Source organism: Stegostoma tigrinum, chromosome 4 (assembly GCF_030684315.1).
Source record: "Stegostoma tigrinum isolate sSteTig4 chromosome 4, sSteTig4.hap1, whole genome shotgun sequence".
NCBI classification, from domain to species: domain Eukaryota; kingdom Metazoa; phylum Chordata; class Chondrichthyes; order Orectolobiformes; family Stegostomatidae; genus Stegostoma; species Stegostoma tigrinum.
In genome coordinates, this window is record NC_081357.1 from 105,519,563 (window position 1) to 105,534,938 (window position 15,376).

Here is a 15,376-nt window from a genome sequence, read left to right on the forward strand (position 1 = left end):
AGCAAAATGGTGACTCTTGACTACCCCTTGAAGTGGGTGAAACAAGTCACTTGCTTCAATGGCAGTGTCTTACAATCAAAGCTCACATTCCCACGAACAAAACAAAATTGCCTCTTGTTCAGAACAACTGTAAATATACTGCACATGAAACAGAAGGTGAACCAAGTCTGCCATACCTGTGATTCATACATTTGCAGACAGTTTTCACTGATTGACCATGATATTAATTCAATGTTCAAACCTAATATGATACTGAGTTGTTTGATATTAGTACAAACTGAATTAATACTTTATATTCATTCATGGGATATCAGTGTCACATGCTAGGCTGGAAGTTATTGACCATCTGTAATTGCTCAGAGGGCTGTAAACAGGCAATTACATTGCATAGTGTTTATCAGGTCTGCAGATACAGATAAGATTGCTTCCACTACTCTGATGTGATGTTTTCCAGACTTTGCAACTTTGTAACTATTTAGTTTTAATCTGTTATTTGATGAAGCTTCACCACATAATGTATGTTTTGGCTGAGAGTATTCTTCAGCTGTAGGTCAAAGAAATCAATTTTTTCATATATACAGCTCACTGATACAAATCCTTTTTTTTAAACCTAGTATCAGTGTTTTGTTTCAGTGTTAAGTCAACGTTCTCTCATCAATAACATCAGTCAGTGCACTGATCAAAGCAAGATCAATTCTATCCATCACTTCTCATTATTGAGAATCTATGTCATCATCTTCACACAATCCCTGCCTTTAGCCATTGGTTTATTTTTCACTGTTCCGCCTCAATGTACATCTAGTTCAGGTGTAACACATCCAATGGTGTAAGAAACCTAATTTAGTTTTGAGCTTAGTGAAGGTAGATAGTTGCTGGACCACTAAAGCCACTTATTCGAGTTAAAGACTTTGTAAATCATGTCTTTGGTGTTTCTCTGTTCTCATAAGTACATCTTGCGGTGAGTGAGTTTTTTTTATCTACCATATTTCCACGTATCCCGCGAGGTACACGCAGCACTGTTTTGTGACTGCCCAGTCCAAATGTTCCAGTTCCTGAAATGTTGTTTCTCACAAATTGAGATATGCTAGTGAAAGCCTATAACCATTACATTAGGATGGCATTTTTATTGAGAATACCAGGGTATGGTAACCAATTTGAAGCGCAGCAGAAACAACCAATTTCCTGATCCCATAAACTGAGAAAGAATCAGAGGTGAATTGCCTGGTTTCCAATCTAACCAATTAGGAATGAAGACAGAGTGGTTATGTCACGAGATTAGTCATCCAGAAGCCTGAATGAATGATCTAAACGAGTATAACCACTGCAAAATTTTAATTCAGTTTGAGGAAATCCAAAATAAAAAGCTAATACCAGAAACAGCTGGGGTATCAAAATATAAATAAAACATCAAATTCATTGATATCCTTCAGAAATGTAAATCTCTAACCTTCTCTCATATGAGATGTGTTTGATTGCAAACTTAAAAGTGCTTTTCACAATCGCGAAGGAATAGACAGTGTAGATAAAGAGAAACTATTCCCATTAAACGAGAAGTTGAGAAACATGTGACATTGATTTAAGATGGTTGATGAAAGAACTAAAAGTGCAATAGCAAACCTCACATAAAATTACATGGGATATACATGTCTTTCAGCCTTTAATCAGTCCACGCCAGTGGTAACGTAGCAATGAGACTGCCTTCCATATTTTCACATCTAAATCAACGCTTATTACCATCTACTATGTTTTCCCTCAAATGCTTGTCCAGTTTCCTTTTTAAAGACATATGTTATTCTCTTCAAATGCTCCCTCTGGTAGCAAGTTCCTTACTTTGACCACAGTCTGAATAAAGAAATTTGTTCTGAATTCCTTATTGAATTTCTCTGAGACTGTCTTATTTTGATGGTGACTAGCTATGCTCTTGCTCCATGACAGGAAATATTCTTCGATTAAGTAACCCTTTCAGATATTTCTACACTAAAGGGAATGCTACACATTTCTGGTTTCAGCCTTGTAAATCTTCACTGCAACAGTGTCTGTATTGTCTGTCTAAAATATGATGAATTAAACTGGATACTTTTAGTAAGGATTCCATTATCTTTACTACCACTGATATTAAAGTGACTGGCTAGTAAAGACCAAAATTTTACACAGGTTTACCGTAACTCGCCAAATTTTCAATTCTGTCCGTTTCAAATAGAGCCTAATGTTCGATTTGCTTTTCTCATAACCTTTCTAGACTGTAGCACAACATTGCAGAGGAGGCCATTCAGTCTCTCTGTGTATATGAACTCCATGCCAATCTCCTGCCTTTTCCCTGTGCATTGGATGATTATTGAAATAGAAACAATGCCCTCTTGAATGTCACAATTGAACCTGCCTCCACCATCAAGTGGCAGAGAGCCAATTTCAGTGAGGCAAAAACAGGGATAGACCAGGTAAACGAGATTCAAAGGATGGTGGGAAAAACAGTTGCTGACGTATGGCCTGCTTTCAAAGAAGAGATGGCTTAAATACAGTCAAGATATATTACCTTGAAAGAGAAAGGTGGGATGAACAAATCCAGAGCTCTTTGCATGACAAAGGAAATAAAAATTAATTAAAAGAAGACAAAATGAGTCTGTGACAGGCATCAGGTAGTAAATACAATTGTGAACCAAGCTGAGTAAAGAAGGTTCAGAACTGAAGTGAAAAAGCAGCCAAGAAAAGCAAGTTGTGACTATGAAAATAGGCTGGCAGCTTACATAGAGAGAAATCTTTCACCAACGTCAGCATTACTGGTTCAGTGATATTATCACCATATTATCACCTTCCCTTAAGGGGAATGTTCTGAGGAAGGGTCACCGGACCCGAAACATTAACTCTGTTTTCTCCTTCAGTGGTGCTGCTAGACCTGTTGAGCTTTTTCAGCAACTTTGTTTTTGTTCCATTGCCTTCCCTTTGATGTCCCAGTAAGCCACTCAGTTGTCATGAAAACTACTCACGCACCTCTCAATGAAATTACAGGTGAACAATAAATGTTAATTTTTGCTAGAAACAGGTACATAAATGAATTTTTCAAAGTGTTGTGTAAGCAGATTGATAGTAAAAGGGTGGTAATAGGCATAAGGCTCATTGGGGACCAAAAAGAAAACTTACACATGGAGACAAGTGACGTCGCTTCTCTACGTACTAAAGTACTACATTTAAGAAGGCATTTGGGGTACTTGTAACTTTTAGTCAAATCATCGAATACAAGAGCATGGATGTTATGGTAGACCTGTACAAAACATTTGAGTTAGAGTACGTGTGTGTGGTTTTCACTGCAGGAAGGATTTGATTGCACTAGCGAGGGTATTTACAAGATTCATGAGGATGTTTTCTGGGCTGTAGCAATTCAGTTTTGAAGAGAAACTAGATCGGCAGGCTTACTTTCCTTCAAGTAGGGAAGCCTGAGCAGGGTCCTGATTGAGGAGCATAAAATGTGAAAGTTATAGATTGGAAGAATTCTGTGAGTCACTGATTTAGAGTAGTGAGCAAGAAATTTAGAATCTGAGGAAGTTTTTTTCACCCTGAGAGAGGTGGAAATCTGGAACTCACTGCCTGAAATGTTAATAGAGGTGGAAACCCTCAGAACATGAATTCTTAACCACACTCTGAAACCCTTCCCTTATTCTTTCATAAGACACAGGGTCATTGACAATGTCAGTATTTATTGCCTGTCCCCAGTTACACTTGAACCAAAGCGCTGGCTATGCCATTTCAGAGAGCAGCTAAGAGTTAATCATGTTGCTGTGGGTCTGGAGTCACATTCAGGCCAAAGCAGTTGAGAATGGTAGATTTTACTTCCTTAAAGGATATTAGTAAAACAGAGATAACACGGTGTGAAGCTGGATGAACACAGCAGGCCAAGCAGCATCAGACAAGCAGGAAAGCTGCCGTTTCGGGTTGACCCGAAACGGCAGCTTTCCTGCTCCTCTGATGCTGCTTGGCCTGCTGTGTTCATCCAGCTTCACACCGTGTTATTTCAGATTCTCCAGCATCGGCAGTTCCCACTATCTTAGTAAAACAGATGGGCTTTTACAGCAATTACTGATAGTTTCATGGAAGCCATTACTGGGACTAGTTTTCAGTTGCACCAGCTGCAATGATGTCATTTGAGCATGTTGTTCAAGCATTAGTCTGGGTGTCAGCATTACTGGTTCAGTGATATTATCACGATGTTACTGACTTCCCTTTGACGTCCCAGTAAACCACTTGATTGTCATAAAGACTACTCATGCACCTTCTCAATGAAATTTTGGATGAACAATAAATGTTAGTTATTACTAGAAACAGGTGCATAAACAAACCTTTCAAAAACCACCTAAGAATGGAAATTACAAAAGACTGGGCAAAGGAAACAGATTCTATAGTTGGCAGTGCTTTCGTTCAGGAAATTCCCATTAAATTTGATGGAGTTATTGATTAGAGCCATCATATTTGGCCCCCTAATATGATTTGAACTGTGAAGTGTGTTGCAGTATTTTACTTGCCACAAAGTGTGTTTCATGATCAACTAATTCATGATAAATAGTTCCACTTTTTGCCTATAGTTAGTGAAATAACCTTGTCTGTTGATACTTATTTCAAATCCTCACAATAGCTTATCTCTCATGAGAAGAGCGTGTGGTGGTTGGTGTGAAATTACAATGTCCAGCTCCAAGAACATAGGATTTTCAAAATTGCAGCCCCCAAGTCAAAGTCTCATAATACTAGATATCAAATGGTAAATTACTGATTAAGTGATACAGGGTGTATTTACAGGAGAGACCATGGAAACTGAAAAGCAGAACGTGTCTAATTCAAGATTTAAATATACAGCAGAAATTCATTCATTCAGCAAAATGGAAATGTGAAATTTATACTGTTATATAAAATGCTTTATAGGACTATGTGCATCATATAAGATCATTTCAGTTGGTCCAAGTACACCTGTCTCTTTTTCATCTTTTATACAATATTAAACAACTGCTATATTATGTCTACAATACATAATTAAGTAACTAATCCCTCCTTCTGTTGGATGCATACTGTTGCCATTCTGGGAAGGAACCTTTTATTACTAATTATTATTGAGGCTGCCTGTACATTTCACAGGCATATCAATACGCTGAAAACATAACACTGAAATAGGGCAGATCTCTTGCATTTTTGCTGAAATTAAATGTCCCCCCAAAAAAGGGGAAGCATTTTGCAACACAATCCATCGCAACATGGGGCATGTATCTACCATGAGAATTTGGGCCTGATAAATTGCTTCAAGATTGATGTTGCAATTAAAAAGTAGATGACAGCACAGTTTATAGAGAGCAGTTTGGTGACTGCCCAAAATGTTATGAGAAATTGAAGTCCCCCTTGACCCATCCACCCACTTGTAAGGTTTTTTTTGTTGTTTTCAATTTTAGAAAAATGTTTTTTTGGACAAAATCCCTATTATGCATCTGCCTTACAAGTCAGCAACAATGACCTAGCCACTGAGTGCACTTATCACAGCAAGCTCTCAATGAATAATTTTGCATTTCATGTTCAATCTAAAAATACAAATATAATTGCAAGCAAAACATGGAAAGTGATTTGAGTTTCTTTTGGGAAAATTTCATGATTAAGTTAAAAGTAAATTCTAAATTTACTGTATCACAGAATCTTATAACACAGATGAAGGTCATTTGTCCCATCATGCCTGCGCTAGATCTCTAAAAGCATTATCTACTTCATTTCATTTCCCTATATTGTTCCAATACCTTTTTAAATAGTTCTTTCAAATATTTAAATATGTATATATATATATTGTGTGTGTGTGTTTTAGAAGCTATTTTTGTATTTGTCATTTCTGGAAGGGCACTCCTTGACTCTGAACAAAACAGATTTTCCAAACCCCTCTTAACAATTTCAAATGAGGTACTCATTTTTCCTATTCACCAAACTATGAAAATATTGTTTCCCCTAATCTAAGCGCTCATAATTTTAAACACCCCCCCAACAAATTTCCTTATAACCTTCTGTGTTCTAATGTGAGAATCTGAGTTTTAACCTCAACAGCAAACACTTGCATATGTATCATGGCTTTAATGTCAAAAATGTTCCAGTGTGAAACAGTGTTACGATCAGGCTAAGTGCATGTCGAGCTAATGATTGAAAGATGAGGGGAGGGGGTGACCAAATACTTCATGAACATAGGTTTTAAGGAGAGTTTAAAAGGGAGGCAAGAAAGGGCACGGTTGGAAGAGTTTAGGAAAGAGGTCTGATTCATATAAATAAAAAGAACTGGAGAGCTTCTCGAGGTGGATACTTGTAAAACGAAAGGGAGGGGTGACCCCACTGAAGTAACTTTAATATCATGTTGGCACTAAAGAAGAGTCAGTGTGTACTGAGAGACTGTTTTGGTCAGAAAGAAGCATAGTGACGGGAGTTTAGCCTTGGTGTGTGACAGGTTATGAGTAGCAAAGTTTTAGCTGAATTAAAATTTTCAAAGCATGGAGCATAGAATGCCAGCTAGGCCAAGGCTGAGGACAAAATTAAAACCTACAAGCAACATTGTCCTACTGTCTCCACATTCTCATGGGTTGGAGGGATGCAGGACAGTGGAGTGACTTAGCCTCACAAAGGTTACGGAGATCAAAAAGTTAATAGTTCCTGTATTGATTGTTTGCAAGAATCCAGTCTGTAAAAATATTCATGGATGACCACTTTCCATTTTTTTAAATCCATTAACTAACTTTGTTCTCGTGCTGCCACATTTCTTTTAATAACGCTTGCTTTAATTTGATGAGGTAGCATTGTTTCAATGGTAGCATCCTTGACTTGGAGGTTGTAGTTCAAGATGCACTCCAGAAATCTGAGCATATGTAGCAAAGTAATTAAACAGCAAACTAGCTGTCCAGTATGGTTCTGTAGAAGTCCTACACTGTCAGATGTCTTTTAGAGGAGCCACTTAACCATGGGTCGATCTGCCTTCTCACATGGAGATAAAAGATCACGATACGCTTTTACAAGAGGAGAAGGGACTTTCTTCCTGTTCTGGCCAGCATTTATCCCTCAATAAACATCACTAAGAGTAAATTATCTGTTTTGATTAATTTCTCAATAGTTGTGAAATCTTGTTCCTTTACACTGAGCAGATGACTGCAAAAGAAAAGTACATAATTTACTGTGGAACATTATTGGACATCCTCAGGTTGCAAAAGAAGCTAAACGTGTGTAAGCTTTCTTTAAAAGACTCGAAAATAACACATCATTAAAACATTCAATGATAATTTAACAATAGAGCATCCTTAGCATTTCCTTTAATAATGCACTTCTTTTCTCAAAGCATTCCATTGAACACTATCCATAATTTGCCCTTCAAAAACTGCAACAAATTTCAATTTTCTTTCAAAAATCTTAATTCTTATAATTTGTGTCAAGATGTGGAGTTCCAGTTGGGTGAATGCGGTGTGAAACATATTCCTGAAATCCATTGGGTATAGATTAAAAAAAAAACTCATGATCGTTCATGTAAAAACTATCTCTGCCTATTGATTGACAAATTTGTTATTGCATACATAATAGATGCCAATGAGCTGCAAAACAGCAATTCAATTAATTGACTTGGATTAAGAAATGCCTCAAATTATTAATGAACAACGCAGCCATTCAATTTAGCTTGTTTGATGATCATCATTTGTGAAGTCATTTTTATTGCTCCTTCTCTGATGAGTTATAATTAATGCAGAAATGCATATAAAACCGTATAACACAAGTGAAATAGTAACACAGCAATGCACACAAGAAAGACAATTTTCCTTGTACAAATCCTGCAACATGTCTTACATTAGACATTATAGAGTGGAATTCTACATTTGTGTCATATGTAAGCATGGAATGAAGCAAATACACCAGTACAGTAGTCTGATCTTTTATACTGTAGGTGTGCAGTATCTCTATGTAAGTATCTCTGTGCTTGAATTTTCTTGCTGTTTTACTCTTACCAGTCAATTCGTGCACCCTTTGCATTTTTGATCTTTATGATGTCTCCTCCAGACTGAAGACCTATACTCTTAACTTTTCTGTAGTAACACTGGATAGAATGGTAGAAAATTAAGTTCAGATTTTGAGCATAGCAGGAAACAATCACTTTCTTGTGTTCGCTATAATTTTTGAGACATTTTAAAAAATCTACATATCCTCACCGTTCTGTACTTACTTATTTCAATACATTTAATTACATCAGCATAAGTCACATCAAAAACTGAAAATTGGATGTACTTAAAGAAGGCATGCCTGAAATATTGTGCATGGTTTTAAATTTTCACACAGACTCTTCCTTTGTGGAGGCTTAAGCCTGGACTTGGCCTGGGTGTCACTTCTTCCTATAATCACAGAAATTTCCAAAGAAGGGTCTCGGCCCAAAATGTCAGCTTTCCTGCTCCTATGATGCTGCTTGGCCTGCTGTGTTCATCCAGCTCTACTCCTTGTTATCTCATGAACATTGCTTCCTCCGTTGGCTGTGAACCCATGTCCGCGGTCTTGGACACTTGGAGAATTGCTGGAGACCAGGTCCAAGCTCAGCCACTTACAGATAATGATCCTCTGGTCATCCATTAGACATATGTTGGAAGTGCAGCGTCAAGGGAAATATCAGGAAGAGCTGCCAGAGATCCTCTGTTGTCAAAGCATGGGCTGGAAGAGTCCATCCAGGTTTTATATGCTATTGTGTATCTAGTGTTTTGTACGCCACCAGGAACCTAGAAGGAGAAGGATTGTCAGCCAGACATGCAGAGGGACACCCAAGTGGTTCCTTGCTGCTTACTTTCCTGTCTGCGAGTGATAACATCACCTCCAGCACTCTGAGGAAGGTTCAGCTGAAACCTGTACAGAAGATCGTCAGTGTGCAAAAACCCTCTATATCTGAAATACCCAAAGGATATCCACCAAAATCATAAGCACTGCAGTTAGCGGGCTGCTTCACCTCAGCTGAGGAAGTCAGGGGCAATCTTAGATGTAGTGGTAGGCAGAGAACAAAGATGGTATTTTGAAGGCATATGGTTGGCCCAAGTGTTTGTTCAGTGTATATATTCTGCACTGCCTGTAGATGTGCTATCATCTCAACACTCCAAAGGGTTTCAACCAGTGTGCTGTGGAAAAGTGAGAAATGTACCAGAAAATTCTCAGGAAACAGGCCCACCATGTAGATTTCCAATACTGTGCCTGCACAGAAGATGGGAAATTGCTGGTTATGCAGCCTACTTACACATTCACTGAGCCTGACATTCAGTTCCAGCATGTGCAATAATTGAGAATTATATAGCCAGGATGAGAAGAAACTGCACATGCACAGTAAAGAGGTGTGCAACTCCTGAACTGGCCTGCTTGTCTCGATACGTTAGAATGGATTTTAAGGTGAACATTTTTAGAATTTTTTTTTTAGTTAAGCCACTTACAAAGTCTTAGGTTCTAAAAAGAAATGTATAACTTTTTTTTTGTCAAGAGATCATTCCTCTGCTCATTCAAGTCATGAAATATCTGAACCCAAAGGGCAAAAAAACAAGAACTGTTCGGAGACAGTCTAATGAGACCTATCTGGCCTTTGGATTTTCATGGACAGGAAATGCTAATTGCCTCTTACAATAATGTCTCACTTGCAAAGTGAAATTTGCAAATAGTTGAGTTGAATAGGTTTCGAAAATGTGTTTGTGCTTGCAGTTGAAGATGATGCATGTTCTCCAGTGGATTTGAAGCATTAATGCTTTTGATTTTTCTTCATTTCGTTTTATGCAGTATGTTGTAAACCTCTTTAGTAAAGCTGTAACCATAGGAAATAAAGGCAAATGTGATGTTTATGAGCAATTAATTCAGCTGAGAAAAATGGGTGCTCCATGGAATTGCTCATTTCAATGAGGTATACCTCAATACAGACAAGGTTAGGAGACACTCCCAGATACTTATGTGGTTGTCTGAAGTAAAAGAGCTGAATGTCTTCTTCCATCAGAAGGTGATATTGGCCTTCCATCAGCACACTTTTTATTCCTTTGTATCATTAGCAATGTATGTGCCTCGAGTTGTTGCTCTTGCCTAAGGATGGATTGTTTGGGTTAACACCCAGTGTCCACAAGATTGATTTCAGGGACATTTGGCCTTGTCAGATGAGGTGGGAATAAGAAAAAAGGGTCTATGTTCAACATATTACAGAGAAGACAGAAACAGTCTGTGTGAGCAATGAAGAACTGTGACTGGGCTACCTACATCCAAACTGACAGTGTGCAGAGCTACAGCAAGAATGAGGTCCATTCAGTGAAGTCAATGTCATCACCAGAAAAGAATATTGAGAATGAAAAATTGTGAATTTGGAGATATAGTTGATCAAATGTTGGCACTTCCACTTCTAATTTAATCTTCTGATTCTGGTTCAAGCCCCACTCAAAAGACTAGAGCACATACTCTAAAGTGACACTTTAGTTCTGAACAGAAACAGTTGAATCTTTCAGATAATAAAATGTGAGGCTGGATGAACACAGCAGGCCAAGCAGCATCTCAGGGGCACAAAAGCTGACGTTTCGGGCCTAGACCCTTCATCAGAGAGGGGGATGGGGGGAGGGAACTGGAATAAATAGGGAGAGAGGGGGAGGCGGACCGAAGATGGAGAGTAAAGAAGATAGGTGGAGAGGGTGTAGGTGGGGAGGTAGGGAGGGGATAGGTCAGTCCAGGGAAGACGGACAGGTCAAGGAGGTGGGATGAGGTTAGTAGGTAGCTGGGGGTGCGGCTTGGGGTGGGAGGAAGGGATGGGTGAGAGGAAGAACCGGTTAGGGAGGCAGAGACAGGTTGGACTGGTTTTGGGATGCAGTGGGTGGGGGGGAAGAGCTGGGCTGGTTGTGTGGTGCAGTGGGGGGAGGGGATGAACTGGGCTGGTTGAGGGATGCAGTGGGGGAAGGGGAGATTTTGAAACTGGTGAAGTCCACATTGATACCATATGGCTGCAGGGTTCCCAGGCGGAATATGAGTTGCTGTTCCTGCAACCTTCGGGTGGCATCATTGTGGCAGTGCAGGAGGCCCATGATGGACATGTCATCAAGAGAATGGGAGGGGGAGTGGAAATGGTTTGCGACTGGGAGGTGCAGTTGTTTGTTGCGAACTGAGCGGAGGTGTTCTGCAAAGCGGTCCCCAAGCCTCCGCTTGGTTTCCCCAATGTAGAGAAAGCCGCACCGGGTACAGTGGATGCAGTATACCACATTGGCAGATGTGCAGGTGAACCTCTGCTTAATGTGGAATGTCATCTTGGGGCCTGGGATGGGGGTGAGGGAGGAGGTGTGGGGACAAGTGTAGCATTTCCTGCGGTTGCAGGGGAAGGTGCCGGGTGTGGTGGGGTTGGAGGGCAGTGTGGAGCGAACAAGGGAGTCACGGAGAGAGTGGTCTCTCCGGAAAGCAGACAGGGGTGGGGATGGAAAAATGTCTTGGGTGGTGGGGTCGGATTGTAAATGGCGGAAGTGTCGGAGGATAATGCGTTGTATCCGGAGGTTGGTAGGGTGGTGTGTGAGAACGAGGGGGATCCTCTTGGGGCGGTTGTGGCGGGGGCGGGGTGTGAGGGATGTGTCGCGGGAAATGCGGGAGACGCGGTCAAGGGCGTTCTCAATCACCGTGGGGGGGAAGTTGCGGTCCTTAAAGAACTTGGACATCTGGGATGTGCGGGAGTGGAATGTCTTATCGTGGGAGCAGATGCGGCGGAGGCGGAGGAATTGGGAATAGGGGATGGAATTTTTGCAGGAGGGTGGGTGGGAGGAGGTGTATTCTAGGTAGCTGTGGGAGTCGGTGGGCTTGTAATGGACATCAGTTACAAGCTGGTTGCCTGAGATGGAGACTGAGAGGTCCAGGAAGGTGAGGGATGTGCTGGAGATGGCCCAGGTGAACTGAAGGTTGGGGTGGAAGGTGTTGGTGAAGTGGATGAACTGTTCGAGCTCCTCTGGGGAGCAAGAGGCGGCGCCGATACAGTCATCAATGTACCGGAGGAAGAGGTGGGGTTTGGGGCCTGTGTAGGTGCGGAAGATGGACTGTTCCACGTAACCTACAAAGAGGCAGGCATAGCTGGGGCCCATGCGGGTGCCCATGGCCACCCCCTTAGTCTGTAGGAAGTGGGAGGAGTCAAAAGAGAAGTAAGCCCACCGACTCCCACAGCTACCTAGAATACACCTCCTCCCACCCACCCTCCTGCAAAAATTCCATCCCCTATTCCCAATTCCTCCGCCTCCGCCGCATCTGCTCCCACGATAAGACATTCCACTCCCGCACATCCCAGATGTCCAAGTTCTTTAAGGACCGCAACTTCCCCCCCACGGTGATTGAGAACGCCCTTGACCGCGTCTCCCGCATTTCCCGCGACACATCCCTCACACCCCGCCCCCGCCACAACCGCCCCAAGAGGATCCCCCTCGTTCTCACACACCACCCTACCAACCTCCGGATACAACGCATTATCCTCCGACACTTCCGCCATTTACAATCCGACCCCACCACCCAAGACATTTTTCCATCCCCACCCCTGTCTGCTTTCCGGAGAGACCACTCTCTCCGTGACTCCCTTGTTCGCTCCACACTGCCCTCCAACCCCACCACACCCGGCACCTTCCCCTGCAACCGCAGGAAATGCTACACTTGTCCCCACACCTCCTCCCTCACCCCCATCCCAGGCCCCAAGATGACATTCCACATTAAGCAGAGGTTCACCTGCACATCTGCCAATGTGGTATACTGCATCCACTGTACCCGGTGCGGCTTTCTCTACATTGGGGAAACCAAGCGGAGGCTTGGGGACCGCTTTGCAGAACACCTCCGCTCAGTTCGCAACAAACAACTGCACCTCCCAGTCGCAAACCATTTCCACTCCCCCTCCCATTCTCTTGATGACATGTCCATCATGGGCCTCCTGCACTGCCACAATGATGCCACCCGAAGGTTGCAGGAACAGCAACTCATATTCCGCCTGGGAACCCTGCAGCCATATGGTATCAATGTGGACTTCACCAGTTTCAAAATCTCCCCTTCCCCCACTGCATCCCTCAACCAGCCCAGTTCATCCCCTCCCCCCACTGCACCACACAACCAGCCCAGCTCTTCCCCCCCACCCACTGCATCCCAAAACCAGTCCAACCTGTCTCTGCCTCCCTAACCGGTTCTTCCTGTCACCCATCCCTTCCTCCCACCCCAAGCCGCACCCCCAGCTACCTACTAACCTCATCCCACCTCCTTGACCTGTCCGTCTTCCCTGGACTGACCTATCCCCTCCCTACCTCCCCACCTACACCCTCTCCACCTATCTTCTTTACTCTCCATCTTCGGTCCGCCTCCCCCTCTCTCCCTATTTATTCCAGTTCCCTCCCCCCATCCCCCTCTCTGATGAAGGGTCTAGGCCCGAAACGTCAGCTTTTGTGCTCCTGAGATGCTGCTTGGCCTGCTGTGTTCATCCAGCCTCACATTTTATTATCTTGGAATCTCCAGCATCTGCAGTTCCCATTATCTCTGAATCTTTCAGATGATCTTTTAGAAGATCTTTTAGACCAAGGTCTAGTCTTGAGCAAACGTAGAAGATCTTGTACCATATTCACTCAAAAGCAGAGAGTTTATTGATCTTACCAACATTGACCCCTGAACTAACACTTCAAATAAATGATCTGGTCATTTATTTCATCATTACATGCTCGTTTGTGATTCTCCCGTGAACGAAGTTGATTGCTGCATTACCGATAATACAGGAGTTACAGTGATTACTTTATTAGTTGCAAAGCACATTGAGATGTCCTGAGAATCTGAAAGAGGTTATTTAACAACAAGGATGCCTTGAATTTTCAGGTACTAAGTAAGTATAATTTATACAACCATTGGATTTGAATTGTCTGTGAAGCAGAAAACCAGCTAATTATTTCTTTTTTTTCCTTTCCCTTATTCTAGATTGTATTACCCAACATAAGCTCTGCCCCATTGACAACTACAGAATCAAATAGTCGAAAGCGCTGATGATAAAAGTACAATAGAAGAGGAGTCTGCTTCAGTCAGTAAATATATTATGTTCCTTTCAAGAAAGCTTATACATAAGAATAGTAGGTCACATTTTATAAGTGAAATAAATACTTTACAATTTTCTGTACTAACAGTGTGCTGTATAAAGGGAACCACCCATAAACTGAGGTGTCCCCAATCCTTTTGAATTGTTATGTGCGTAGTGTGATTTTAAAGTGTCTGAATATGTCTTATGGACTATTACATATATTTTAATAAAGTTGTTATAAAAAAACCCCTGTATTTAACTTAGTCTTTTGTTTTGAAGAATACATGATTAACAGTAGTTGGATATTGACATTTGATAATATCAAGAGATGAACATCCAATGTATTAAACATGTAATATTTTTCTGCTACTGAATACATATAGGTCAAAAACACAAGTGTGATGTATAGTAAAATCTTTCTGTCCTCCTAAATGAGATCTATTCTCTCTAATGAAACACTTTATGCAACAGAAAATGTTTAATTATATCTAACATTAAACGGCTAAATGAGCTGTCAAAGATTAAAACTGTTCTAGGAGTAGGGGACTTCCTGAGATGTATGACATACAATTCACACAAGTCTAAAATGACAATCACATTACTGAGTACGTATGTTACAGTTTATTCGACTTTTTCAGCTATACTTTTACAAAAGATCACCCTCTACTGAAAATAAACAAGTAACAATGTCTATTCTGCCAAAAAAGTTGCACTTTGGCACAAGGCCTTTGGCTGTTACATACAAAATATTCCACTCAAAATTACACAAAACAGAATTACACATATGATATTGTTCTAAGTAACTCAAAGCTATATCAAGCTAAAATCAACAGTGCTTAGACAGTGCTGACATCTTCAGACAAGGACCTCAAAAAATGCCAATCTAGGTTTCACATGAAGTCCCTTATTTCTGGTCCGGAACAGATACTGTCTGTATTACTGATAATGGGAACTGCAGATGCTGGAGAATCTGAGATAAAGAAGTGTGGACCTGAATGAACACAGCAGGCTAAGCAGCATCTTAGGAGCACAAAAGCTGACATTTTGGGCCTAGACAGTTCATTAGAAAAGGGAGAGGGGGAGGCGGTTAGAAGATGGATAGAGGAGAAGATAGTTGGAGAGGAGACAGACAAGTTAAAGGGGCGGGGATGGACAAGAGAGTTGCAGTGGGAGAGAGATCCCCTGAGGTTTGTCCGGAGGGAGGAGGGTAACATCTTCAGGTTAGGCATCCCTGAAAGTGGCTTCGCAGTGAGGTTAAAATTGTATCAGAGATAATGGGAACTGCGGATGCTGGAGAATCCGAGATAACAAAGTGTGGAGCTCCTAAGATGCTGCTTGGCCTGC

At 41.5% G+C, this 15,376-nt stretch overlaps 1 protein-coding gene across 1 annotated transcript in view; it reads left to right on the plus strand.

The window, feature by feature from the left end:
• The window catches only part of mcph1 (microcephalin 1), a 298,002-nt gene extending 283,794 nt beyond the window's left edge, over window positions 1-14,208 (plus strand). Inside the window, exon 15 of the mRNA XM_059645582.1 lies at window positions 13,936-14,208. Within this exon, the coding sequence (XP_059501565.1) occupies window positions 13,936-13,988 (53 nt within the window). The 3' untranslated portion in view covers window positions 13,989-14,208. The remainder of the gene's footprint in view (window positions 1-13,935) is intronic.
• Window positions 14,209-15,376: the final 1,168 nt, after the last annotated feature.